Here is a 25,532-nt window from a genome sequence, read left to right as displayed (position 1 = left end):
TAGCTTCGGTTTTCATCAATTCTTTCTGTTCTTTATTGTTTCCCCATGTTATTCTTACTCTTCTTCTTTTTTTGCATTTATGCTGTTGTTCATTTTCTAATTTCATGAGTTGCATGTGTAGCTCATTAGTCTTTTTTCTTTTCTTATATGAGCATGTAGGGTTATAAATATCCCTTTCGATACCACTCAGATGCACCCCACAAGTTTTAATATGTTATAATTCTAAGTACTTCCTAATTTCCTTTATGATTTTTTTGACCCAGGAATTATTCAGAAGTGTGTTTTTAAAGCTTTGTACCTATGAAGTTCATTAGTTCTATTTTTTAAGTTCTTTATTTCTAAACAAATTGTACTGTGGTTAGGAAACATGGTTTGTATGTTACAGATAATTTTTAATTTGTTGAATTTACCTTTCACCTAAGACTTAGCCTTAGGTAAATGACATTACCTTGGACATTTGGTAAATGACCACAGTTGCTTGAAAACAATGTGTATTCTCCAATTATTGGGTGCTGAGTTCCATACATGCCTATTAGATCAGGCTTGTTAATTGTGTGTTTGAATCTTATACAGCCTATTAAATAGCATATTGTCTGCTTAATCTGCCAACTTCTGAGTAAGAAATGCTCACTATTCACTCACTATTCAACATCACTTCAATTCAATTTATTGAGTAGCTATTCCACAAAATCACTCACTATTCAACATCACTTCAATTCAATTCCACAAATATTTATTGAGTAGCTATTGTATATCAGATATTATTCTAAGCCCTTATATAAGTGAACAACATAGCTCCTTGACCTTGTGGAACTTAAACTCTAGTGGAACAGACAGAAAACAAATAATGAAACATAATAAATAGGTTACTTATGCAGGGTAAATTATATGTTAGAAGGTGATATGAAAAAAAAAAATAGAGGAGACCAGAAGAACAGGAAGGTAGAGTAAGTTACAGTATTAAATAGTGTGATAGGGTAGATCGAAAAGTTAAAATTCGAGCCAAAACTTGAAGAAGATGAGACACTGAGCCAAGCATATATCTAGGGAAAAGAGTGTTCAGGCAGAGGGAACAGCCAGTGTAAATGCTCTGTGGCAGGAAGTTGGACCCATCAGGAAGCCAGTGTGGGTAAAGCTGGTTAACCAAGGGAAGCATGGTAGTGGGGAGGTCAGAGGGGTAAAGACCAAACTACTTACATAAAGCCTTCTGGGCCATTGTAAGTAGTTTGGCTTTTATACTGAATAGAATGAGACCTATGCAGCATTGGGGCTGTGGTATGATCTGATATATTTCAAAAGGATCACTCTTGCTGTTATGTTGAAATTAGACTAAAGATGGGTCTGGTTAAAAGCAGAGAACCCAGTTAATATTACAGTAAACAAGTAAGAGATGATGCCTGATTTTGAAAAGGCTAAATTAGATCAATGCCATAATCACTTCCTAAATAAAAGCTTCAACTCTACGCATCTCTCTCTTGGTTTGTGTGACTGTCATTCACAATTTTACTTCCACTTTGTTTTTATATCCTCCAAATCAGACACTTTTTAAAAATCCACTTCTATGTTTATCAACTTCTTTGTTCACAATTTCTTCTTGCCTATCTGTTCTTCTCTCTAAAAATAATTTTCTTTAGATGTATCTTCGGCAAAGGTCTGCTAGTGGAGAATTCTATTTGTATATCTTTATTTTGAGGGATAATTTAGCTTTTTTTCCCCTCTATCTTCTGGCTACTATTGTTGCTATTAGGAAATCTGCTTTTAAATTTAATTATGATTTTTTTGCAGGTATTGTATCTTTTATTTCTGACTGCTTTTTTTTTTTCCTTTTTGTCCTTGGTGTTCTAAAGTTTTATTGTGATATATGTGAATGTAGAATTAGTTAGTTTTAAAAATTCTGCTTGGAGTTCACTGTGATTGCTGAATCTGGGGAGTCATGTCCAGGAGAATTCTGGACAATTCTCTACTATCATCTCTTTGATTAGTGCCACCCAAATGTCCACCACCATTTCTACTCTTCCCTTCTGAAACTGTGATTAGATATATTTAAACCTTTCATTCAATCCTTCATATATCTTAACCTCTTTCATATTTCCCATCATTCTACCTCCTTGTGCTGCATTTTGCAAAATTTCTTCAGATCTACCTTCTAGATCAATGCTTCTCAATGAGTCTGTGGTGCTCTTTAACTCGCTCTTCAGATTTTCTTTTTTCAGTGACTTTATTTTTCACTTCCGGAAATTCTACTTGATTCTTTTTCGAATCTGCGCAGTCTCTCATTATGTATTTATGTTTTTGATTCCTATCGTTTGATCATACGAAACATATTTTTATAACATATACCCATGTGAAGTTCCTTGAAGTCTAATTCTGTCTGACACATCTGCTAACTTTTGTTCGTGTTTCCTTATGCATTTCGTAATTTTGCATTGTGAGCTCAAGGTCCATGGGCCTTTCTATGTGGGAATCTTGTGTGACCTTGATAGATAGTATATCCCTCTAGAGAAATTTTGAATTTGCCTTTCAAGAATGTCTCATACAATATTTGAGTGCCCTGGTTTATTTTTTTCTCGATATTTAGGACAAAATTATACTAAAAAATGATTCATTACCTGACATTCGGATTCATCTGGACTCCTATATTTTATCTGGCAATCCTACTGGTGTGAAGACAAAGTCTTGTCTCCCATCCCTAAATAGTTGTTTAAACTTCAGCATCTTACTTACCAAAACTGGCAAACGAAACAAAACACCAGTGTAAAAAACCTCTCCATCTTACTGCCCTGGATTTCATTTTTTCTTGGTTTTTATTTCCTCTCGATTTTTGACCCTTGGAGTTTTCTCTTACTTTCAAAGGGAAGTCTTAGGATTAGTCTTTTTGAAAACAAAAGACCAAAAAGCTTACAGACCACTTCTGCTTCTTGAATTCCCACATACCTCTCTGAAGGCAACCAGTGTAGACCTAGCGCCCCACTAGAATGGAGAAAGGGCAAAAGACAGAGGGAACGAAATACAAATTGCTATGTCAACATATGATCCATCTGCACAGGTAAAGGGTTTGGCTAGAGACAGTGATTGTGTGAGGTCATTTTTGTGCTGATTGAAAAAGACTCATTTCTTCTTCTCATTGTACTGCAGTAAAGACCTTTTGGCAAGCCCAGCAGAAGCTGAGGGACCCACCCCATGGAGAAATGCTCAGTGATGGAGGCAGCCAATGGCTCCAAGGATGGCTTGGATTTCAACCCCATGAAGGATTACATGATCCTGAGCAGTCACCAAAAGATAGCCGTCGCAGTGTTGTGTGCTACCCTGGGCCTCCTAAGTGCCCTGGAGAACCTGGCTGTGCTCTACCTGATCTTATTTTCTCACCGGCTCCACAGGAAGCCTTCATATCTGTTCATTGGCAGCTTGGCTGGGGCTGACTTCCTGGCCAGTGTGGTCTTTGTGTGCAGCTTTGTAAATTTCCATGTCTTCCATGGCATAGATTCCAAGGCTGTCTTTCTGCTGAAGATCGGCAGCGTGACCTTGACCTTCACAGCCTCTGTAGGCAGCCTGCTGCTGACAGCTATTGACCGCTACCTCTGTCTGCGCTACCCACCTGCATACAAAGCCCTTCTCACCCGTGGGAGAGCACTGGTGACCCTGGGCATCATGTGGGTCCTCTCAGCATTGGTCTCCTACCTGCCTCTCATGGGATGGACTTGCTGTCCCAGTCCCTGTTCCGAGCTTTTTCCTCTGATCCCCAATGACTATCTGCTGGGCTGGCTCCTGTTCATTGCCTTTCTCTTCTCTGGAATCATCTACACTTACGGGCATGTCCTCTGGAAGGCCCATCAGCATGTAGCCAGCTTGGCTGAGCACCAGGGAAGACAGGTGCCAGGAATGGCCCGGATGAGGCTAGATGTGAGGTTGGCTAAGACCCTGGGGGTGGTGCTGGCTGTGCTCTTCATATGCTGGTTCCCAGTACTAGCCCTCATGGTCTACAGCCTGGCCACCACTCTAAGTGACCAAGTCAAGAAAGTCTTCGCCTTTTGCTCCTTACTCTGTCTTATCAACTCCATGATCAACCCCATCATTTATGCCCTGCGGAGTGGGGAGATCCGCAGCTCTGCCTACCACTGCCTGGCCCGTTGGAAGAAGCACCTGAGGGGACGTGGGCCTGAAGGAAGAGAAGAGGCCCCGAGGTCCTCAGTCACTGAGACAGAGGCTGATGTGAAAATCACCCAGTGGCCAGATTCTAGAGGTCTATACTGCTGATGTGGCCTCTTTCATAGTTTTAAAAAAGCCAAGTCAGAATCATTTCACTCCCTGGAGGAGAGAGAGCCATCTCGACTATCTCATCTTATCCATCCCCAGGGGCTTGGACATTTACCTTTTTCACTGAAGAGTGCTGGCACTGACCCCTCAAGAGTAGCCTGGCCATGCCTATCTGCACGCAGTCTGTTGGACAACTAGGCCCTGTTAGGAGTGGAAAGATGGGCAAGAGGCAGGAGGCAAGAGGCTCAGTGCATGTCAGGTCAGGAAAACCTTCTCAACAGGATGGCTTAGTGCCTGCATCTTCCAGAGACCACAGAAGCCAGAGGGAGCCTCCAGGCTCAGCAATGAAGGACTTGGAGGAAGTCTGAGAAGAATGAGTATTCTCCTGGGATCTCAGAGTATTATATATATGTTCCTGCTTAATTGTTGTGGCCCCTTTAGTTCTGCAGCATGAAAGGCCCCCTTTCCCACTGAGGACCAAGAAGCGTGATGCAATGAGGATCAAGGGTGTTGAAGCATCTCTTTCAGGGGTAACTGACAAACCTTCAGTTCAGAGCATCTTGTTATTGGGGCAATGGCCTTCTATGACACCTTCATAATCCCTACTGTGACCTCTGAGGTCTCTAGGAGAATACAGAGGAAGCTGGGACCACTTGAGACACAGACTCTTCAGAGAACTTTATTGACCCAATGAAATCCTATTTGGTGGTGCCACTGGGAGCAGGCAGTGTCACAGTCTAACCTAACTCCAAGAAAAAAAGAAGATATTTACAAAGATTTTATAAATCCCCAAATTGTTCCCACTTGTTCTCAGTTCAGCCCTTTTTGTCTCCTCCACATCCCTATAACAAATAATAAACAGAGCAAGTGGGAGGAGGGGGAAATTCCTTTACTATGTCTCAAGCACAGGGCTGACATCCCACAATCTATTATCTCCATGCTTTTGAAGACCTCAAGACACCATATTTTACATATCAGGGAAGCTGGATTCCTACAGGAAGGGCTTAAAACAGTAGGCAAGAAAAATTGTTGGTGGCAAGAAGATTGTGAGGAATTTTAATGTAGACAGAATAAAAGCAATGATGTTGATTAAACATATCTTCATTTAATACTTTACAAGACAAGGTGTTCACTGTTCATTCACTCATCCACCCATCTCATAAATACATGCCAGAGTCTGCGCTGGGTCCTGGATGCCCAGCCATAAATGAGACTCTTCCCTTGTCTAGTGGGGCTTATGTTCTCCGTTCTGGTGGAAGAAAGACAATAAATAAATGTAAAGAAAATAATTACAGGTGGTACAATGAAGGAAATCATCAGAGTGATGTGATAGAGATTAATTGAGGCAACTTTAGGTAGGGTAGACCTACTACGTGCCTTGGTCATAAATGCTGGCTAGATTTTATTGAGTCTTTACTATATGCCAGGTGATACAATGAATGAAATCATCAGGGTCATGTGATAGAGGTTAACTGAGGCAACTTTAGGTAGAGTAGACCTACTATGTGCTCTTGTCATAAATGTCAGCTGGCTTTTATTGAGTCTTTACTGTGTGCCGAGGCTAAGTACTTTTATTTTTATTTATTTGTTTGTTTGTTTGTTTGTTTGTTTTTAGGTGAGGCAACCCTTGGTTGACCTCACAGATTACAAGGACTTTGTCAGTTTACAATCCCTTATTTTTTACTTTTTATGCCGACAGCACCTGGTCTTCTTAGGTGCTCTCCCATCCAAGTACTAACCAGGCCTGACCCTGCTTAGCTTCCGAGATCAGACGGGATTGGGCTTGTTCAGGGTGGCATGGCTGTAGACTGGGCTAAGTATTTTTAAATGATATATTTCACTCTGTCTTCGTAATAACCTGATGAAGAGGCAGAATCACTTGCCTGAGTTCACACTGCTAACATGTACCGAAAGCTGAGGTTTCCAGGCCAGTTCTGCTTGACGACCAAGCCTGCCCTCTTGACCACTAACCTCTTCACCTAGTTCAGTCACATTCTGTAACCTTAACTCATCATTATTTCTGAATTTGTTTCTTTTTATGCCCTGTATTAGTTTCCTGTATAGTTTCCCCCAAAACCGAGTGCTTGAAAACAACAGATATTTATTCTTTCATAGCTCTGGAAGATAGACATCCGAAACTAAGGTGCTGACAGGGCCATACTCCTTCCAGAGATTCAAAGGGAACATCCTTCGTTGCCTTTTTCAACTTCTGGCAGCTCCTAGTGTTCTTTGGTTTGTGACAACATAACTCCAATCTCTTCTATCTTCAGGTGACCTTCTACCTCCCCTCCTCTCTTGTCTCTTGGTGTCTTTTTTTAAGGACACCAATCATTGAACTAAGGCACACCCTAAACCAGTATGATCTCATCTTAATTTAACAAATTGCATCTACAAGACTATTTCCAAATAAGGTAACATTCACAGGTTTTGAGTAGACATGAAGTTTTAGGGGATGCTACTGAACCTAGTTGAAATGGCATGATTTTTTAAAGGTGCATTTGCGATCCCTTAAAGTTGGAGCATGCCTTTCTTTATTCATTGGTGGGGTCTTTTCTCATTTTAGCAAAGAAAATGCCCAAGTGCCTGGCATAAATTGATGCTCAGTAAATATTTCTTTATTAAAGCTAGAGTTTGAAAATCATTGAATTAAATGCACTTCCACACTTTCTACCTCTCTTCTTTCATAATTACATTCTATATAGGCTTTAAGCAAAGAAATATAGTTTATGAAGGAGGAGAGCAAAGGGGTAAAGAGACCCTCGATATCACTGAGAACTGCCCACATTGTTTAGATGAGGAAACGGGCCCAGACATTGGACAAGGCTTGCCCAAGGAGACTCCACAAGGTGGTGTCCAGGGCAAGAAACCCAGGTTTCCCATCTTCCAATATTGTTCACTCTATCACAGTGTCTCTCACCTGCCCTTGCAGATTTACAGTTTGGTCATGAGGATGCTAACCTTTAACAAAGAGATAGCCAGATATTTCTCCAGCAAAATGAGTTTGTTTGGGAATAGCAACAATGGCAATTCAGGACATGTGGTCTAATGGTAATCCGTGCTCAAGTCCAGAGAAATAAAGGACAGGACTGGTCTTTTATTTCCTGTTATAAATGAAGAGTCCATTGGAAGAAACTAAAAGTTTGAAGTAGAGTGACTTTTCATTGCCTGAGTTATGTTAGTCTCTCATCCGCTGAGCTGTTACAGGGGAAGGAGGAATCTTTACTTTCTCCTGCTGAGGTAGTACTGTAGTATCACTTCCTATCAGAGATGCAAGGTGTACCTCTTCCTACTGGAGAGTATAATAGTATGCATGGAGTAATATGTGAGTGAGCGTTCTCTCTTCTAGCTTCCCGACTGCATTTTAAAAGAGTTTTCTATCAATTGATTTTTCACAAGGTTAAGGAGAAATGAGTTCTGTAACATCAAAGATCGTTATTCTGATCACTAGAAAATGTACGAGGATTTTTTAAGATGTCTGTGCTTACTGTTTTGGACAATATTTCAGCATAGCCTTGCAGAAGAAGAAACACCGAAGATAAAAAAAATAACAGCCACAGCCATTGTATTTCTTTACCACTCCTAGGATGAGGAAGTGCTTGGTTCTGTCGACACAGGTTCTGACCTCTCCTGTGGTACAAGAGAGAAGCAGCGTGTTGAGAGACATAGATTCCACTTCTGGAGAGCTGGGTTCTGGTCCCACTTCTTACTCTAACTAGCTGCATGATCTTGAGCAGCATTCATCATCCCTATTTGGGTCTCGGTTTCCTCCTTCCTAAAATGGAGGAAAGGAGCCCATGCAGAGGATCTCCAAAGTCCCTTCCAACTCTGACATGCAGTTCTCTCACTGATATGTGGGAACAGGCTGTGCCACATGGGGTCGTTAGACTTCACATGTTAGACCTATTGGCCTTACTTCCTGTCTGAGCATGCACTGCATGTACGGATTGTAGAGGAATTGGTGACTTTCCTGAGAGACAAGGTAGTCCCAGGGCCTGGGGCTCTCAGTTTCGCATCCTCCTACTTACTCTAAAAGTCCTTCCTCCCCGCCCCATTAGATGTTATGCTCTTTGAATGGCTTCAGAATTCTCGAAGTTCAATAAGTATTAGGAAAAATGGTCACAACTGCTCTTCCTCTTTCAGCGCCCACTTTTCTATCCCCGCTTGCCTCATAATGTTTCTACCATCATCCTACTTGTTGTTTCTACCAGGACCGTTACAATGCCCTTCCATCTGGTATCCCTGCGGAACAACTACCTGCCCGACTTCCAGGCTTGCTCTTCTATACTACAGCTCAAAAAGTCCTGTATGGCACCCAACGGGAAAATGTACTACTCGCAGTTCTCTGCCCACTCAGGTCCTTCCACAACCCCAAGATTTAACTCGCAATGAAGTCCCTTCTAGAAAAGTTTTTATTCGTCCATCAGCGGAGCGCTGTCAACGCTTCCTTACTTTTTTTTTCCCTTTGAGCGTCAGAGGGCGCTACAGGAACGGCGGAGGAGAAGGGAAAGAAACTCGGTAGCCAAGCAGCCTGAGTTGACCCGCCCCTTTTTTCTTCCGAGCCAATCGTTAGTTAGAGTGGGCGGGGTCGCGCGCCCGTACCTGCGCGTTAAGAGCTGGCAGTGGAGGCGCCGAGGCAAAGATGCGGTTTCCCGAAATCAAGTGGCGGGCGGTAGGTGCCCAGCTGCTCATGCTGCTGGCGCTCGGAACGGTAGGATCGGCCATACGGAATAAGGGATGCTATACCCCGGACTGGCCGAGTCTGGACTCCCGGCCGCTGCCGGAGTGGTTCGACAAGGCCAAGTTCGGTGTATTCGTGCACTGGGGCGTGTACTCGGTGCCGTCCTGGGGCAGCGAGTGGTTCTGGTGGCACTGGAAGGGCCAGGGGGCGCCACAGTACCAGAGCTTCATGCAGAACAACTACCCGCCCGACTTCAGCTACGCAGACTTCGCGCCGCAGTTCACGGCGCACTTCTTCAACCCGGACGAGTGGGCCGACCTCTTCCTGGCCGCCGGGGCCAAGTGAGTGTCGCCGCAGGTGCGGGCGGAGCGCCTCCTCCTCGGATCAGAGCAATTGGAGGGGGATTAGGCAGGTGGGAACCGAACTGTGGGAGGTGAGGCGACTTGCCCAGGGTCACACAGCTCTCTGATTTAAGATACCCCTGGGTCCTGTGTTTTGTCCCCAGAAGGAAGCAAAATCGAATGTGGCAACGCCTGATCTTAAGGGGAAGATGCATCTGGTTGGGAATTAGAAGGAAAAAGTTTCAGGGAGGTAGTGGGAGAGATAGCCCTCACTCAGTGTCTCCACCCGTATATCGAGAAGATTGAGCTAGGTGATACCTAATTGTCCATTCCAGGTCGACAATCAGGATTCCAGGATTTTAAGCCAGTGGTATGGAGTCTGGTCCTAGTTCAACTGTGAACTTGAACTAGGCATTTCACCTTCCTAAAGCCTCCTTCCATGGTTATAAAACAGGATTGTATTAGTTCCTTTCAGCTTTCATTTCTGGTGTGCAGTGTATTTGGGCAACAGTACGGATTCTCATTCATCTGCTCTTCTCAATGCTTTGCACACAGAAAGTGCTCGAGAAGTGTTAGAATTGTTTTGAGAACTGTTGGAGCTTGTGTGTGGATGCCGCAGAGAACTGAGTGCTGGGTGGGGAAGAGAGAGGCAAGGACCCATGAGGGTGCTGAAGGCTGGGGCCAGTCCTGGGAGAGTGATCCTTGAGGGCACTATGTAGCCAGGTGTTAAATAAGTTAGGGAATGGTTACCCTCAGCTTCTAGAAGGATTAGTTTGGCTGTTAGAAGAGAAGTAGGTTGGAGGAGAGTGAGAATGGAGGCAGGGAGATCTCCTGGAGCCAGGCTTGGAGCGGTCTTCCACCTTTGTCTCTTCAATCATCTTCCCAGTTTCAGTTTCTCTTGGACTTTACATTCTGTTGTACTAAAGAGAAATTACAACTGTTTAGTGTTTGCCATTAAATATATGAGAATAATGGGAATATAAGACTTGAATGAACAGAGGAGGTGTTTTCTATCTCCTAGGAATTAGAGATCCATAATTTACAAATGAAAAATAAAAAATAAAAATCTGGGAAACATCCTTTGTGCAGGCCCCTTATTTCGTGGACGGGATAACTGGCCCAGGTAGAGGAAGGGAACTAATGTCTTGATTCCAGATTTTTTCGACTCCAAGGAGAAGTTTCTTTCCCCCACACCAAGGGTCTGCAAACCATGGCCAGAGGGATTTTTGTCACCTCTGTAAATGAGAGGCAGTTCATATGGGCTTGGTGAAACAGATAGCTTACTTTTCTATCATCTGCTATTTCCAGTAGATATTTCTTTCTTTAGGGCAAAGGGTTAAGAAAAGCTAATCATTAATTCCCAGAGGGGTTGAAGAACGGAGAGAGCTAAGGTACATATCTTTTCCTTCACCTACTCCTTCCTTCCCTCTGGGCTTTCTCCTAGGCAGGGGACTAAGGACAGTGGCTTCCTCAAGTTTGCTTCCATTCCTGGAGCAATACCCAAGGGGCGTTGTGATGACAGCAACTCATACAAGTACATTTCCTGTAGGCGAGTGTATAGATATCAGTGTGAAAAAACTGACTCCATCTTTGTAAGCCCCCACTCTCTCTCAATTCATACTTTGCCCTTGACTAACCTAAATAGTCATGACCAGCATACACAGGCCTTGTAGTTGGTTAATGCCTAACTGTTCTGTAAGCCTACACAACGTAATCATAAAGATTCTTGTCAGTAAACAGCCAGAACGGTATAGTAACTGAGACGAATACCAAACTAGGTGTTGGTGTCACTTCTGAGCAATTATCAATCATAAGGCCCCTAGGAGTTAGGGTGCCTGGCTCATACTGCATTCTTTGTCCCTTTGCCTTGTCAATTATTAGTAGTTCAGCTGTACTTTAGAAGATTTACTATAATAACTGTAGAGCAGCAGAGAATAAGCTGTGCAGACTGCCCAGGTCATCTGTCCACCCTGACCCTACATCCCCATAAGTAAATTACCCTGTAATAAATTGTTATGTTTTATGGAGTTGCCTGCTTTGTTTTTTAGTCTTAAAACACCTTTGCATATACCTCGCTCCACATGCAGATAGCAAGTTCCCCCATTTCAAAAGCCTCAGGTATGTTGGATAAGTTCGTGCTCATAGCTCACTGCCCACTGCCTTTGCTCATATGGTTTTGATGTCCACAGGTATGTAGTCCTTACAGCAAAGCATCACGAAGGCTTCACAAACTGGCCAAGTCCTAGGTCTTGGAACTGGAACTCTAAGGATGTGGGGCCCCATCGTGATTTGGTTGGTGACTTGGGAACAGCCATTCGGAAGAGGTATATGTCTACAAATGGTTAATCCATCATTGCTTTTGATCTAGCAGCCATCCAGTGTATGATACCCTCTCTACTCTTGTGTATTTTCTAAGTTTACATTTAGGCAGTAACTTGAAGGGCTTCTGGCCTTTGAATTAGCAATGTTTGATGGTTGGCAGTTTTCATGTGACCAAAGGTGACCATCAGAGAAATTCACGGCCCTGTCTAGTTACCCAGCATAGACCACAATGCCCCATTTACCCTGTGAATGATTCTTTCTGGAAGGCCTTCCAAACCAGATCCTTTTTCAGTGTCCGATAGAAGGATCTGGGCCAGGGACTGGGTCTCTCATCTTCGCATCCCCCTTAGTTGTTAACACAGATCTTTGCAGGCATGCAGGGAAGGTGTAGATAAATGGTAGATCAAAAGGGAACTGAAAAGAGCAGTTAAAGCTGCAAAAAGTGAGGTAAGGAGCCACTGAGTTGATTCTAATTAATGCTCTGTAATATGTGCCACTTAATAAGAAGTAACTTCCCAAGATCAAAGAGATAAGAAGTGGCAGAATTGGGATTTGAACCCAGGTATTCTGGGTTTGGACACTACAGTTCCAGGTATGTTTGCCTGTAAGGAGTAAAAGTCATATTTGTACCATGCTCATGCTCAGCCCTATTGTGGTTTGGTAAACATGACGTCCTGTTTAAGGTGTGGGCCAGCTGCCTCTTTGTGTAAATGAAGTTTGATTGGAACATAGCTACACCCATTATTTTGTGGGTGGTCTAATGCTGCTTTCAAGCTGCAGTTTCAGAGCTTGGTTAGAGACTGCAAGGCCTGCAAAGACCAAAATACTATCTGGCCCTTTAAGAAAGTATGTGCTGACTCCTATATTCAGTTTCCCAGAGATGTGCTTAGCTAATAGTCCTGCGGTAAAACTCAGGTGTTGATTAGATCCAGACTTTAGGATCCTTGATTTTTATCTTCTTTGTATCTATTTAGTTACCGAGGCTTATGATGAAATACTTAACTCCAATTCTTTCTGCTTCATCTGCATCATTGCAATATAGCCTTACTTCTTACTTGCATTATAGTGTTTCTGTAACAAAACAAGCTTTATTGTATATGAAAATAGGTCAGTTTAACTACATTTCATTTTGGGTATGTCAAGGACTATTAGTCTTAGATAAGTGAAACAATAAACTATTCATTAATTTCATCTACATGAAAATGTTACCGATGATTATTTCTGAGTGATAAAATTTTGGATATTTTATTCTTTATACTTTTCTCTATTTTTCAATATCTCTACAATACATAATCTTACGGTTGACAGAGAAAACATTTTTTAAAAAACTGACTGTATGTTATGATTGAGATAATTGACTTAAAGATTAAAATATGGCTTAAGTGACATTGATGTTAAAATATTTATGTAAAAAATAATAAATAAAATATTTATGTACTATCAGAAACATAGTAAACCCAATCATGTTTGCTTAATTGAATGATAAGAGATAATTTAAGGAGATGGTTTTGGATCCCACTCTCCGGAATGGCCTAATGGGTGATTTTCACTGAGGTGTAAAAATACTGCCACTGATTTTTCTTAAACTATTTTTCCATTGTTTAAAGACAGTTACTGTCCTGTTTTTTCTGTTTAAGGAACATACGCTATGGACTCTATTACTCTCTCTTAGAATGGTTCCATCCACTCTACCTACACGATAAGAAAAATGGCTTCAAAACACAGTATTTTGTCACTGCAAAATCAATCCCAGAGCTATACGACCTTGTTAACAGGTAAGAAACAGAAACGTTTTTGGCTTTATGACTTTTATCAATAAAATCAGAGCTTCCTAGAGGATACTGTTATGTTGGGGGAAAGGATAGAAGGGAGTATATGAAAGAATCTAGAGGACATCAAAATAATAAAAATGGTGGTTGTATTAAAGCAAAATATATTTTTTCCTCCTACCTTGCAAAACTTCAGTAATGTGGTCACATTACCTTTATAAGTTGAAACAATCGAACAAAACCCAGGACAGTAGTGAGTCAGAACTTCGGTTCCCTTGGTGTCTTCTTTGTCAGCACCTTGGAGAGAGCAACAGCGTCTCATGGACCCTGTGTGGGATTTGGCATCCAGTAGATTTGCATTTGAATCCTAGCTCTTGTTGCTTATAAGCCTTAAACAAATCACCTGTCTGCACCTCAGATTCTCATCCCGTCAAGTGAGAAAATAATGCCTTCTGTAGAGGGCTTAGAGTAATATGTGAAAAATATCTGTTACTGTGGCTGGTACAGAATAAGTGTTATTATCAATATTCTTAAAATGATCACTTTTGTTTTGGGATTTATCACTCTAAAGAAATAGTACAGTTGTAAGAGACTAGCAGAAGCTCGCAGTCAGACAGAACTCGATCTGAAGTCCAGTTTTTTTTTTCTTACTGTGTGGCCTTGAACAAACTACTTGATCTTTTTAGATTTCTGTTTCTCTATCTGTGAATTGGGGATAATATACACCATTGTAAGAACTGATGAAGTGGTGAATATAAAATTCCTAGTACAGTTTCTTGTACACGGTAAAACACGGCTTACTATACCTTGCTCCTTAAATAGGCAATCTTTTTCCTGGAGTCTACTCGCTCTCCTAGTTACGGAGTACAGAATAGGAGTTGACATTAGGCAGATTTACATTTGCGTCCCAGCTCCTGTGACAGGCTTTGTCACCTAAAACAAATTGCCCTGTGGCGCATCAGATTCTTGCTTTCTAAAGTGGGACTAATAACGCTTACCTTATAGGTAATGCTCACACTCACAACTCTTCCAGAAAGAGTAATAACGTATGAAGGTGCAGCTGTGGCTCAGGTGGTTCTTTCTATACATCCATTATGGTCGAAGCTTTGGGTAGTTGTCCAAAATAACGCATTTGGCAGAAGAGTTCAAGCTCTTAATAGTCTCAGAAGTGGGACCCTTAATCCTGTCATTTGGAAGCACCACTCTTATTGGAAATTAGTTGCTAGAAGGAAACCAAATTGTATAACACTGATTACAACTCTAGTTCTTAAAAAGACATGAAAGGAAAAAGATTAGGAGGAACTATAGAAAAGTGCTGTGTAGTCAGTCTACAGCCATGCTACCCTGAACAAGCCCGATCCCATCTGATCTCAGAAGCTGAGCAGGGTTGGGCCTGGTTAGTACTTGGATGGGAGGCCACCTAGGAAGACCAGGTGCTGTAGGCATAAAAAATAAAAAAAATAAGGGATCGTAAGCTGACAAAGTCCTTGCAATCTGTGAGGTCAACCAAGGGTTGCCTCGCCTAAAAAATAAAAAATAATAATAAAAATTACAAAAGTGCTGTGTATTAAATAGTGGTTTTGTTAGCAGAGAGTTTTTTTGTGTGTGTCTGTGGTTGTATTTGTCTCTTTAGTTTTCCACATTCTCTACACTGGTAATTTTATGGTACTTTCATAATGGGAGAAAATTGATTTATAAGTATTTGTTAAAAAATGATTCATGAGATTTTACTGTGAATGGATTCAGATAATGAACTGTTCTGATTGCATGTTTTTCAGGTACAAACCTGACTTGATTTGGTCTGATGGAGACTGGGAAAGTTCCGATACTTACTGGAACTCTACAGGTTTCCTTTCTTGGCTCTACAATGTAAGCCCAGTCAAGGTATGTGATTATATGATTTATCTCTTACTTATCTGTTGTGATAAAAGAAAGTATAAGAAGCCAAGATCTGGAGTAATACAATAGTGACAACAGCAGCATTAATAAATAGCAATATCACTGTGGGGGTGTAGGGGCCAGGGGACTTAATTGATGTTAAGGGTTTCTCCCTTCTACCTCCCTTCCTCGAATATAAGCTTTATTTTTCTCCTTTAATACATGACTTTGACAACATAGGTTTAAATCTTGCTAAAATTAATATACCAAACATACAAAATTAAATGATAGGAGTAAAATGTGACTAGCTATGACCTCACCTACTCTATATTGATTATGTAGTTTAACTCTCAAGGGGAAATTGTATTTTCCTTTTATCCAAATTTTTGAGGGAACTTTGTCTTCCTCCCCCTCTTCCCCATAACCAACACTATTACGCTGCATAATAGCTGCCCATTTACTGTTTGTATTTTGGTCCACTTATGAAGTAGCAGAAGTCTTAATCTTCACTATCGAAAATTTCAAAAATTTCACATATTCTAGATTTGTTGTGGAGCTAGAAAAATCTTAAGTATAAGAATAGTTGGAACTAAGCTATCTTGGTAGACTCAAACCTCTTATTGGGTAACTATTACTAAACTCAGAAAATGGGAAGAAAGAAAAAAGAAAAGAGATCCCTTGTGACAAATTAGGAGTAGTTTTCCGGGACTTGCCAAATGTGTGGGGACTTTTAGTGGCACAGCGTCATAGTTCCCCCTTGAGGGTCCTCACCGGGTGACTCAGATGTGGACCCTTGGGTGGGATGCTGCAGACCCTGATCTACCCACTCTTGTTCCGAATGCTCTCTCCTGTATTAGGAAAGAGGGTTATTTGGGAGCTATATTCACATTAGAAAGGTATTTGTAGGTGTAACAGTCCCTTCTCCTTACCATTCCCTCCATGATTCCTGCATGGCTCACTCCTGTGCTCTTTGGAGGTCTTCGCTCAGGGGTCATCCGTTAGTGCAGGCTTCCCCGCCACCCTATGTCCAATTGCACCACGTCCCTGTCATGCTACATGTCTTTCCCTGCTTTCTCTTTCTCTTAGCATTTACCTGGTCTAACACATTTCAGATACCATTTACACTGTTTATTATCTGTCTCTTTCACTAAATTGTCAGCTTTACAAGGGCCAGGATTTGGGTCTGTTCATGGCTGTATCCCCAACCCTGGGAACAGCACTTGGCCCAGCCGGGCACATAATAAATATTGGTCGAATGTAAACTAAATATGGCTCTGGACAATTTATATTCTTTCCTGGCAAAAGTAAGAAGCACCCCTGGATCAGTGTTTCCCGTTTACATTAATCCCTAGATAGTTAACTCTGATGTAATGTTATATTATAATTGTCCACATATTATGGACAGTTGTCTCTTTAGCTCACCTCTCCTGGATCTCTGAGGACAAGAACTGTTTTATTCACCTTGGATACCCCAGTATGAGCCTCATAGTAGTAGTAAACATTTAATCTAGATATTCCATGTAATATTTTCTCATAGTTCAGCTAAACCTTGAAGGAAAAGAATATTTGATTGCTGGCTTTCTTTACTAGGTCGTGTAGTGAAAGTGTCCTGGGCTGGTTTCAAATACCTGATTCATAGTCCCCGCTTTTGGAAACTACCTGGGGTTGTTACCTCGGGCAAGTCTTCTCTCCATTTCTACTCTAATAGAATAAGTGACTTACTAGATGATCTTTAAAATAGGCTCTTCCAGTTCTAAGGTTACATCACTAAACCAGAGTTTCTCAGCCTCGGCACTACTGATACTGACATTTGGGGCTGGATATTTCTTTGTTGTAATGGGGCCGTCCTGTCTCTACCCACTAGATGGCAGTAGCACCACCCCAGTTGTGACAACCAAAAATGTCTCTAGATTTTGCCAAATTCCTCTCCAGGGCAAAATGGGCCCCAGTTGAGAACGACTGCTGTAGACTAACTATGTTCCTTGCTTCCAAATAGACTCTTAATCTATCACAGTGTGTTATGTAAGGAAGCTAAGGGGTTTTACCCCTGACGACCCTGTACTCTTTCCTCCTTTAGAGTGAGGTGGTAGTAAATGACCGATGGGGCGTGAACTGTTCCTGTCACCATGGAGGATACTACAACTGTGAAGATAAATTCAAGCCTTCGAGCTTGCCAGGTCACAAGTGGGAGATGTGCAGCAGCATAGACAAGCTCTCCTGGGGCTACCGTCGCGACATAGTGATGTCTGACATTGCAGATGAAGCTGAAATCATTTCGGTAAGACACCCGTGAGTTAGTTATTTGTTAACTACTATCTCAAACTAGCCTTCTAACCGCGTGTGGTGGAAGCACCCTGGATGGAAATGCAGGCCGATAGAAGCCTTTAGGTTATTAAATGACCTGTCCCGAGGGAATAATTATAATTACAGAAGAAAGTTACACACAGAGTTATTCTTCCCAGGATTATTTTCAGTCGGACATACAGGTTGTTTCAATTTCTTGCAATCATAAAGGGATAGTTAAGTAGATTTGGGGATTGTCCTTAACCATTAAAATGTTTATCAAGGTAATATGGGTTAACGCTTAGAGTGTTGAGTGAAAAAATAAATTACATTTTATCACAATTATGTAAAGTTAACTACATAGGGAAAAGACCAGAAGGAAACATAAAAAGTTAATGGTGTGGTGTCTTTTAGTACTGTAACTAATTCTCCTTTTTAAAATTTCTGTATATAACCTTAATTTTTCTGGGCCACCTTGAAGTGCACCTGTTTAAAGTCATAGTAAACACACATACATCCCACTCCAGAAATCTTGAAGAACGTACATGAGTTCTTCTTACTCACAAAGATACGTTCCAAGACCCCCAGTGGATGAAACCACAGATAGTACCGAACCCTATATGTACTGTTTTTCCAATACATACATACCTCTGACAAAGTTTACTTTATACATTAGACATACAAGAGGTTAATAACAATAACGAATAATAATATAAAACAATTATAACGACATGCTGTTATAAACGTTATGTGAGTGTGGTCTCAAAATATCTTATTGTACTGTACTCACCCTTCTTGTGATGATGTGAGATGATCCAGTAACCTGCGTGATGAGATGAAGTCAGTTACTCAAAACGATGTGCAATTTAAAACTTATGCATTGTTTATTTCTGGAATTTTCCATTTAATATTTGTGGACGGTGGTTGACCGTGGGAAAGCAAAACCTCGGATAAGGTGGGGATCTGTTATATCTCTTCACAGCATATTTTCCTGACGGGGCGGCATATACATTTATATAGCCCATCGCATACAGTGTCCCTAAATTCTTCAGATCTCTTCCATCTCCCTAAAGTCTCCTGGGCACCCCCTCCAAGTCTCTTCTCTCTGAACCCCATATTCTCTCTGTATGACTCCATGTGATCCCTTCATGGCGAAGTGCTTTGTTCTCAGCTTTCCTACTCGAATTCTGTGCTTCTGACACACGACCCTCCGTACCACCATCCTAAGACAGTCTCATGGAGAAGCGGCCATGATCGCTTCCTGGAATCTGAATTAATGTATTTCTCCATCTTGTAGCAGCATTTTTTATTTTTCTCGTATAAGCTTGTCCTGCTTTTATAATTACAAAAATATATAGTATTTTCAAAAGGGTAAAGGTTATTCACAAAGCAGGGAGAAAATGTGCCCTAGAGTCTTTTCTTCTCTTAATACCTGTGTGTTCTAGGCATTATGCCAGGCTTGGCATTATTCGTAGCTAGGATTTCATTCCTTCTGCTCTCTCCAGGAACTGGTTCAGACAGTAAGTATGGGAGGAAACTATCTTCTCAACATTGGGCCAACTAAAGATGGACTGATTGTTCCCGTCTTCCAAGAAAGGCTACTTGCTGTAGGGAAGTGGCTGAGGATCAACGGGGAGGCTATCTATGCCTCTAAACCGTGGAGGATGCAGTCGGAAAAGAACACATCTTTATGGTGAGTCTTGCTTGTCTTCCTCCGTGTGCAGAAAGGGAACTGCAGCCCATCCTGAACTGGCACCTCGTCGTGTCTGCAGTGTTAGCCAAGCTGGAAGTCGTCTCAAGGAAACCCGAAAGCTGTTCTTTGGCTATTAAAACTGTACCCCAGCTGACGTCGTAGGCCACCAGGATATCTTTGACTCGTGAGGGAGGTGTTAGGCTCGGTGCAAAAAGGAGCCCCAAAGTGCCAGTCAATTTACTTGCCGTCGTTACCCTGCTTCGTCAACGCAGTAACAGCTCATACTTGTGTTGCGCCTACAGTGTGCAAGGCTCCGTTCTAAATTCTTTCCACCAGTTTAATCCCCTCAGCAAGCCCACCACATCGATAACTGTTCATTATCCCCATGTAACGAGTGAGACTGGGGGCCCAGGGCTGTAGTATAACTTGCCTAGGATCTCAGAGCTAGTAAGTGGAGAAGTCATGATTCATACTTGGAATTGTGGATCTAGCTATTTGATCTGGGGCTTGAATTTTTTTCAGTGCCAAATGGGATGATGCTACTTAACTTCCTAGAGTCGTTGTGAGGGTTAAATGAGATAACATATGCAAAGCTCCCAGCAGAGAGCCAGGCGCATGCTCCGTGTTCAGTAAAGGATATCTGCTAGTGCTGTGCCGTAGAGCGCAGGTCCTTGGATCAGGGGAACCACGTCATCCCCCTCTGTTTCAGATGAGTTTCTATTCAGGGGTTTTCATCTTCTTCTCTAAGCACAGCGAAATCCCAGAATGACAAATTTGTCTTCACTGCGCATCTTGCCCTTGTTAAATCCTCTGGTGTTTTCACATGGATTTGGGGTTGGAAAAAAAAAAAAAAAAAAGATATTTGAATACTAAGGCAAATGGTTTTGGTGTGAAATAACTAGTATAAGAGTTAAAAAATGTTTAAAGAAAACTTATAAACCAATAGAGAGGGAAAATGGAAGCTCTTACCAGAAAGAGGCTGCTTTCTTCCCACAGACCTTAAATGGTGTTGAGTTGTGAGTGCAGTGACAGACTCAAGGTCTTGGGATTGGTAGATAATAGAAAGGGGAATGCAGGTTATTTGTCAGGGTAACAAGCCAGGTATCTTTGACAATGATGTTTCTTTTTCCCCAGCTATACCTCAAAAGGATCGACAGTTTATGCCATTTTCCTGCACTGGCCAGACAACGGAGTCTTAAGCCTTAAATCCCCCCAAGCTACCTCCACTACACAGGTAATGAGCCTCGGTCATTCCTTTCAGAGATGTAACTTTTTCTAAAGGCATTGACAGGTCTTCCCTACTTCTTCCTTCCCTCCCCAGGCTTCTCCCATATTTACTCCCCTTTCAGACTGTCTTCCCTGCCCTGGCCCAGCGTGCTTGTTCCCCGCCGTGTTCAGGCCATATTCTGTACTCATTAATGCGTTAATATGTTCTCCATTCCTATTTGCTTTCTGCAGATAATGATGTTGGGGATCCAGAAAGATCTGAAATGGTCTACAAGTCCATCAGAAGGCCTCCTCATTTATCTGCCCCAGTTATCACCTTCTGCTTTCCCAGTTGAGTTTGGTTGGACCATAAAGATGACAGGAGTGAAGTGATCACTAGAGTTCAAGAGGAAAGAGACACTGCTCACTGTTCACTGCTTTGATTTTCCTCTTACAGTACCATCATTGTAATAAACTACTCTTTGTTTTCTACCCAGAGATGGCTTTTCCAACACATTTTAATCAAAGGAACTGAGTGTACTGCTCTCAATAGATCAAAGATCTAAGATTCATTGCTAGCATATCTCTCTCCGATCCACAAAGGTACTAAACAGTTAAGCTCTGACAATTCATCCATTCCTAACCATGGAAATTACCTACAGTGAACCTTCCCTCCATTCTCTGTGTTTGATCACCTGCTTGCTCAGTGCCTTCAAATAAGAAATAACCCAGGTCATGTTGTTGCCTGTGGGAGGAGGCATAAGCTCCTCCACCACAGGCCATTTATTTAGCATCACCAGCACCTCCCAAAGAGCGGGAGAGCCTGGAGGGAAGGGAAAAGGCTTGCTAGGTTGCTAAGAGTTAGCTTTTCAGAAGTTTCCAAAGCCAACTCAGGGCTCAGTTTGTGTATAATGACACCATGAAGAAAATGGATATGGTTCTGCTCTGGTTTTTAAAATACGGTCAAATAAATAAATTTGTATGTCAAATCATTTCTACCAAAAAGCATATTGTAGCTTTCTTCTCCCAGTTTCTATGTGGACTGCTTAGAGCTTTATGTTTCTGTTTTTTAAAAAGGGCCTGCCAAGCCTCCTCAATGCAGAACAAAAAATGTAATCTGTTTGGTTTTTCTGCTCCTTACTTCTAGTACTGTTCTTTTGGGTTAACGACCAGAATAACTCTTTAGTTGTGATCTAATCAAGTGTTCTATTTTTTATTTAATAGGTATATTTAGAAATTTCTACCCAGCATTTAAGGAATATTTTTCTCAAGTACATACAGAACATTTACAAACGTAAATACCAAAGAAGCAATACTGTATAGACTACAATATGTCAGCAACATAATTAAAGGACCAGAAAAACTTGGAGGGAAAAAAACCCATGTTTGAAATTTTTAAAACATACTTCTAACTTGGTGATCAAGGAAGGCACCAGAAGGGGAATTAGAAAATCCTTAGAGTGATTATGAAAATACTATGTTTTGAAATTTGTGAAATGTAGCTTTAAAAAAAAAAAAAAACTTTAGAGAGGATTCTGGGAAGATGGTGGAAAGCACCAGGAATCTGTCTTCTGACCTAGACAACAACTGTACCAGCAAAATATGTCTGATGTAGAAGTAAGGAAATGAGAAGCAGAAACTAAAGAAGCAGAACACGATAATGATCAACAAGACCAATAGCTGATTCTTTGAAATACTAATAAAATAGACAAAGGGAAAAAGAGATAAGGCACAAGGAAATAATTTTAGGAATGAAAACAGACACATTATACACCAGGATTAAAAAGAATAATATGAATGATTTTATACTAATAAAATTTAAAACAAAATGAACAGATTTCTAGAAGATAGCATTAAGCAAAATGGCTTACAGGGAAATAGGACTTTAAAGTCCTCTAACATTTAAAGGAACTGAATCTCTAGTGCACAATCTTAACCATAATGAAAACACCAGACTCAGATGGTTTTACGGATGCGTCCCACAAAACTTTCAAAGAGGTTGGAAGTCTTATAGTTTTTCAGACAATAGGAAAAGGGGACATGTCTCAACTTACTCTTAATATTACAGTAACTTTGATACCACAATTACAGGAGAAGACTAAAATAAGAGGATAATTCTATCTACTCAGGAACAAAGATTCAAAAAGTCCTAAGGAAAATATAGCAAACTGAATCCAGGCAATAGTCATAAAAGTATAATAAATAATGTTAAAATTGGTTGCATTTCAGGAATTTAAGGTTACCATTAACATTGGAAATCTATCAATGAATTTACCACATTAAAGGAGAAAAGCTAGATGATATTCTCAATAATTTCTGAAAAAAAATTTTGGATAAAACTTAAAACACATTAGTGATTAAGAAAAAAATCTCCTTGCCAAGCATTAGTGATTAAGAAAAAAATCTCCTTGCCAAGCAAGTTTGGGTACAAACTAAGAATTTATAGCAAACTTTATACTTAAAGGGTAGGTGTTTAGAAGCAAACCTTTCCAACCAGGAGTGAGGTGAGGTACCCAGTATCACTGTATTCAGTGTTGTTCGAAATGCCCTAATCAATATAGTAAAATACATAAAAGAAATAAAGATGTAAAGAATTAGGAAAGAAGGAACCAAGCTGTTCTCGAATGATGCGATTGTCCACGCAGAAAACTTCACAGAATATACAAATGAATTATTAGAATTAATAAGATACTTTAGTAGGTTGTTGGATTGATAAATAATCAATTTAATTTCTACAGTCCAGAAATGAGAAAACTATGAAAAACTTCCATTTACTATAATAACAAAAGGTATTAAAGTATCTAAAACAAAATTAGCAAAAGTCGTGCAGGAAACAACTCGCATAGCGCAGATGGCCCTAAGTTTCCCAGCGGAAGGAGCTGTAGGGACCGCAAGATGGAGCCGGGGGTCTTCTCAGCCCCGTTGAATGTTTTCACACCTCAACCTTTCTGATTGTATGGAAGGTCTCCAGTAAATCCCGAGGGGTGTCTCTGGGAATAGATCCAACTCCTGATAAAATCGGGGGCCCCAGGTGTATCCCCAGCTCTTAAATCTTCCAGAAGATACTGAATGTTTGAAGTGCTTTAAAGTGTGAGTCCATGATGGTTCTCATGGAGACCAGTAGATCCAACTCCTTAAGATTGAATTCCAAAGTGTGACCCCAACTCTAAGTCTTCAGTATTACACACAATGTCTTGAGTAAATTTGCACTGTTGGGCATTGTTCGAGAATGGCTGCTTTGAAAACCGGCAGATCCAACTCTTTACAAAATTGAGTTCCAGTCTACAGCCATGCCGTCCTGAACATGCCTGATCTCGTCTAATCTCAGAAGCTAAGCAGGGTTGGGCCTGGTTAGTACTTGGATGAGAGACGACCTAGGAAGACCGGGCGCTAAATAAATAAATAAATAAATAAATAAATAAATAAATAAATTTGAGTCCCAATATGTGTCCCCAACTCTTAAGTCTTAAATAAGTGCATCAAGTGTCTGAAGTAAATCTACACTGTTGGGTTTGATGCCAGGATGGTTCCATCAGAATTTCGTAGATCCAACCCTTACTAGCTCGAGTCCCAAACTCTGCCCCATCTCTAATACTTCCAGATTGCACCTTAATGTCTGGAGTAGATATGATTCCGAAATCCATCTCCAATGGAGATCAGTAGATCCAACTTCTTACAAAATTGAAGTCCAAGGTGTGTCATTTGCTTTCAGCCTCTCTGATCAGGTGGACTAGCTCAGCGAAGGGTCACAGGCAAGGATGGTTTGCTGTGGTGGCTTGTGGATAAGAACCCCCTTACAAAACAGAGGATCAAGGTATGTCCCCAACTCTTAAACCTTCTAAATAATGTCAAATGTCTCCAGTAAACCTACCTTGGAGGATCTTTCTCACTAGAGACGAGTAAATTGAACTTTATACAAGATTTGCCCTTAGTTCAAATGTCTCAAATAATTTAGTGTGGGAATTACCAGACCAGGCCAGGACAGTTTGCAGAGAAGAATGGGTTAACCCCTTTCAAAACTGAGGCCTGAGGCATGTCTCAACTCTTTAGAGACCTTGGGAGGCCACTTCCTCCCATCTGCCATCAAGTCTTAAGCTGACAAATTATTTTTCACTGTGCTTATTTAGAAAACTGACAAAAGTGACTCCCACAGTCCATTAATGGGCTGGGAATTTTCTGAAGATAGGAAATCTTGCCACAGTTGCCACCAGGGGACATGTGGTACATCTGAAGAGATCTTGTCGAGGCCCATGACACTGTACGTGTGGAGGCTTCCTTGGGCCGTGGACCAACTTCAAGCAGGTGGAAAGGTGAGACTGGGCCTTTGAGGCTCAAAGTACTCTGTTGTTGGTCATCTTAGGGACTTTTCCTCCCTTCATTTATTTAATTATGTGTTTGCCATTTAAAAAAAAGAGCTTTATTTTTGAGATACAATTCACATTATACAATTCACCCATTTAAAATGTACAGTTCAATGGTTTTTAGCATATTCACAGAGTTGTTCAACCACCATACAATCAATTTCAGAATATTTTTATCATCCTAAAAAAAAATCCTGTACTTTTTAACAATCACCCTCATCTTCCCTCAACACTCTCCCAGCACTGTCTAATCACTAATCTACTTTCTGTCCCTATGAATTTGCCTATTCCAGACATTTCATATAAGCGGAAGCATGCAATATTTGTCCTTTTGTGTCTGGTTGGTTTCACTTAGTATAATATTTTCTAGATTATTCATGTTAGAGCATGTATTAAAATTTCATTCCTTTTTTGCCTGAATAATATTATGTTACACACACACACACACACACACACACACACACACCCCACATTTTGTTTATCCATTCATCAGTTGATGGACATTTGAATTATTTAGCTCTTTTGGCTCTTGTGACTAATGCTGCTATAAATATCAACAGACAAGTTATCTCTTTGAGTCCCTGCTTTACAGTTCTCTTGGGTATATACCTAGGAGTGGATTGCTGGGTCATATGATAATTCTATGCTTAGCTTTCTGAGGAACCACCAAACTGTTTTCCACAGCAGCTGGACCTTTTTGCATTCCCACCAGCAACCTATAAGGATTCCAATGCCTACACATCCTTG

At 41.1% G+C, this 25,532-nt stretch overlaps 2 protein-coding genes and 2 pseudogenes across 2 annotated transcripts in view; 3 read left to right on the top strand and 1 right to left on the bottom strand.

The window, feature by feature from the left end:
* Positions 1-4,298, top strand: part of CNR2 (cannabinoid receptor 2) — an 18,662-nt gene extending 14,364 nt beyond the window's left edge. The window contains exon 2 of the mRNA XM_011357596.1: positions 3,136-4,298. Within this exon, the coding sequence (XP_011355898.1) occupies positions 3,181-4,254 (1,074 nt within the window). The 5' untranslated portion in view covers positions 3,136-3,180 and the 3' untranslated portion in view covers positions 4,255-4,298. The remainder of the gene's footprint in view (positions 1-3,135) is intronic.
* A 1,646-nt stretch (positions 4,299-5,944) lies between these two features.
* Positions 5,945-6,063, bottom strand: LOC111738227 (annotated as a pseudogene).
* A 2,776-nt stretch (positions 6,064-8,839) lies between these two features.
* FUCA1 (alpha-L-fucosidase 1) lies at positions 8,840-21,416 on the top strand. Its single transcript, XM_011357595.2, has 8 exons — positions 8,840-9,273; positions 11,463-11,597; positions 13,233-13,370; positions 15,143-15,248; positions 17,320-17,520; positions 19,031-19,218; positions 20,353-20,452; positions 20,677-21,416. Exons 1-8 carry the CDS (start codon positions 8,894-8,896, stop codon positions 20,815-20,817), a joined length of 1,389 nt encoding a protein of 462 aa, XP_011355897.1. The 5' UTR covers positions 8,840-8,893; the 3' UTR covers positions 20,818-21,416.
* On the top strand, positions 14,691-14,809 carry LOC111738315 (annotated as a pseudogene).
* Positions 21,417-25,532: the final 4,116 nt, after the last annotated feature.

This window comes from Pteropus vampyrus, unplaced genomic scaffold, assembly GCF_000151845.1.
Source record: "Pteropus vampyrus isolate Shadow unplaced genomic scaffold, Pvam_2.0 Scaffold36, whole genome shotgun sequence".
NCBI classification, from domain to species: domain Eukaryota; kingdom Metazoa; phylum Chordata; class Mammalia; order Chiroptera; family Pteropodidae; genus Pteropus; species Pteropus vampyrus.
Note: the sequence above shows the minus strand (reverse complement) of the source record. Positions and strands in the feature narration are given on the sequence as shown.

Coding starts and splice junctions, on each gene's coding strand:
- FUCA1 (XM_011357595.2), top strand. CDS start 8,894: ATGCGGTTTCCCGAAATCAAGTGGCGGGCGGTAGGTGCCCAGCTGCTC. Junction 11,598..13,232: donor GGAACAGCCATTCGGAAGAG/GTATATGTCTAC, acceptor TTTCTGTTTAAG/GAACATACGCTATGGACTCT. Junction 20,453..20,676: donor AAGCTACCTCCACTACACAG/GTAATGAGCCTC, acceptor TGCTTTCTGCAG/ATAATGATGTTGGGGATCCA.